The sequence below is a fragment of the Plasmodium brasilianum genome, chromosome 7 (genome assembly GCF_023973825.1).
Source record: "Plasmodium brasilianum strain Bolivian I chromosome 7, whole genome shotgun sequence".
Taxonomy (NCBI): domain Eukaryota; phylum Apicomplexa; class Aconoidasida; order Haemosporida; family Plasmodiidae; genus Plasmodium; species Plasmodium brasilianum.
Window position 1 is genome coordinate 2,178,813 of NC_090120.1, and position 1,860 is coordinate 2,180,672.

A 1,860-nucleotide genomic window follows, 5' to 3' on the forward strand; every position below is an offset into this window, starting at 1 on the left:
TTACATTTTCTCATAAGAGATATACAAAATTAATTATATGATCAAATCTGAACACATATGTGTTATTTTACATTAGGAGTTACAATAATAACATTAAAGGGATTTTTTTAGATAAAAACTAAATATAATTTATGTAATATATAAATAAGAGAGGTTTATATGTATAAACTGTTATACATATGAATTTTCATGTTCATTGATATAAATGAATTCAAATTAAAGATATCAAAGCATTTTGCTTTGATTTATTATAGGAATTGGACATTAGAACTTCAATTAAACTATTTGAGACGTTTTTAATATCTTTATTCATAATTTTAAATAATTTAAAAATAAAATAAAAAATTGATATTGAAAAGAATGCTATAGATCCTAGAATGATTATACCATCACGTATATCTATATTAGTTGTATATTGTTGCAAACATGTGTAGTAATAATAATACTTATGATGGGGAATAACAAAATTGGAGTAAAAACCTTAAGAGCTAATTTTTTCTTAATTTCTATAGGTTTACCAGTAAATTTATTTATCTCTATACAGTAAAAGCCTAATAGTTTTCCCAATATTTTTTCATATTTTCCATTTAGTTTCATCAAATAGTTAGTTATCCCAGATGACTTATCTTTTCTTTCTAGCTTATAACGTTTCGTTTGAATTGGTTTTTCTTTTAATTCTCCTTGAGCGTCATCAAGGTAATCAACAGAGTATAATGAATTATTTGAACCAGCAAAAATACGGCTAGATTTTAATGAATCATTGGAACTATTAAAATTATATTTAGACCTTAATAAATCATATGAATTTTGATAGTTTTTATGAAAATTATCGTTTAAATTAAAGTCTGAATATTCATAATCCTTATATGTATGCGCATGTTATAATCTGCTTACCTTTATACCTGATGAATTATTTAAGTTGATTTTTTTGTTGCTTGATATTCCAGAGTTAATCTAAAAATTAGTGTAAATATTTAATAGGTACAAAAATAACCGTATTTATATATAATTAAGAAATTCGTTTTAAAATGGAAACGAAAATCTTCAAAAAAACGTTATAGAAATTATTGATTAAAGTAGTTATATTACCTCATAGGAATAATGAGACATACATAATAAAAAGGTAAATGAGAAAGTTTTAATAAAGAAAGTGAATTTATTTGTTTTTTCTATGATGTAAAATTTATTTATAGGTACTAAACATTTTTGATAATATAATTTTTATCCCTATAATTTTACGATAATATTCTATAAAGATTTGTTAAAATTTTACCCTACTGAAGTCGGTCACTTTAGAATTTAAAACCTTTTAGAGTTCTTTAATTAGTAATAATTATATCAGTTTTTGAAAGTAAAAGTGGTAAAATTCATTAAATAAAAATATTATAGTAATTTTTTAATATAAAAATACTATTATTTCAAATAAAATAAATATAAAATAAAGTATTAAAAATATTAAAAATTATATAATTATATTAATTATTGTAATTAAGGTTTGCTGCTGTAAATATTTTATTTCAGAAAAATCTAAACACACTCTTATATTTTTTCTATGCATATTAAAAAAATGTTAAGCTATTTTTATTAAGAAAACCGTTAAAATAAAATAAAATTACTAGATTACATAAATATAATTCTTTAAAAATATCTCATGTAAAATTAGTATTTATGATTAAAATAATGACAAATATGTTGAATTTTGCTAAACGCTTATATACGAAAAATTGTTTTGAAATAATTTGAAATAAGAGTAATAATTAAAACAGTAATATATATCATAATAATGATTTAATAAAATTTAATTTACACACAGTCATACAGAATTATAGACTTATATATATTAATCAGAAGTGCTTAATA

The 1,860-nt window shown here is 20.2% G+C and overlaps 1 protein-coding gene across 1 annotated transcript; it reads right to left on the bottom strand.

Moving 5' to 3' along the window:
• Nucleotides 1-211: 211 nt before the first annotated feature.
• On the bottom strand, nucleotides 212-1,110 carry MKS88_002178 (uncharacterized protein; the record flags this gene model as incomplete). Its single annotated transcript, XM_067215168.1, has 4 exons — nucleotides 212-399; nucleotides 519-845; nucleotides 903-954; nucleotides 1,090-1,110. 4 exons carry the CDS (start codon nucleotides 1,108-1,110, stop codon nucleotides 212-214), a joined length of 588 nt encoding a protein of 195 aa, XP_067074472.1.
• Nucleotides 1,111-1,860: the final 750 nt, after the last annotated feature.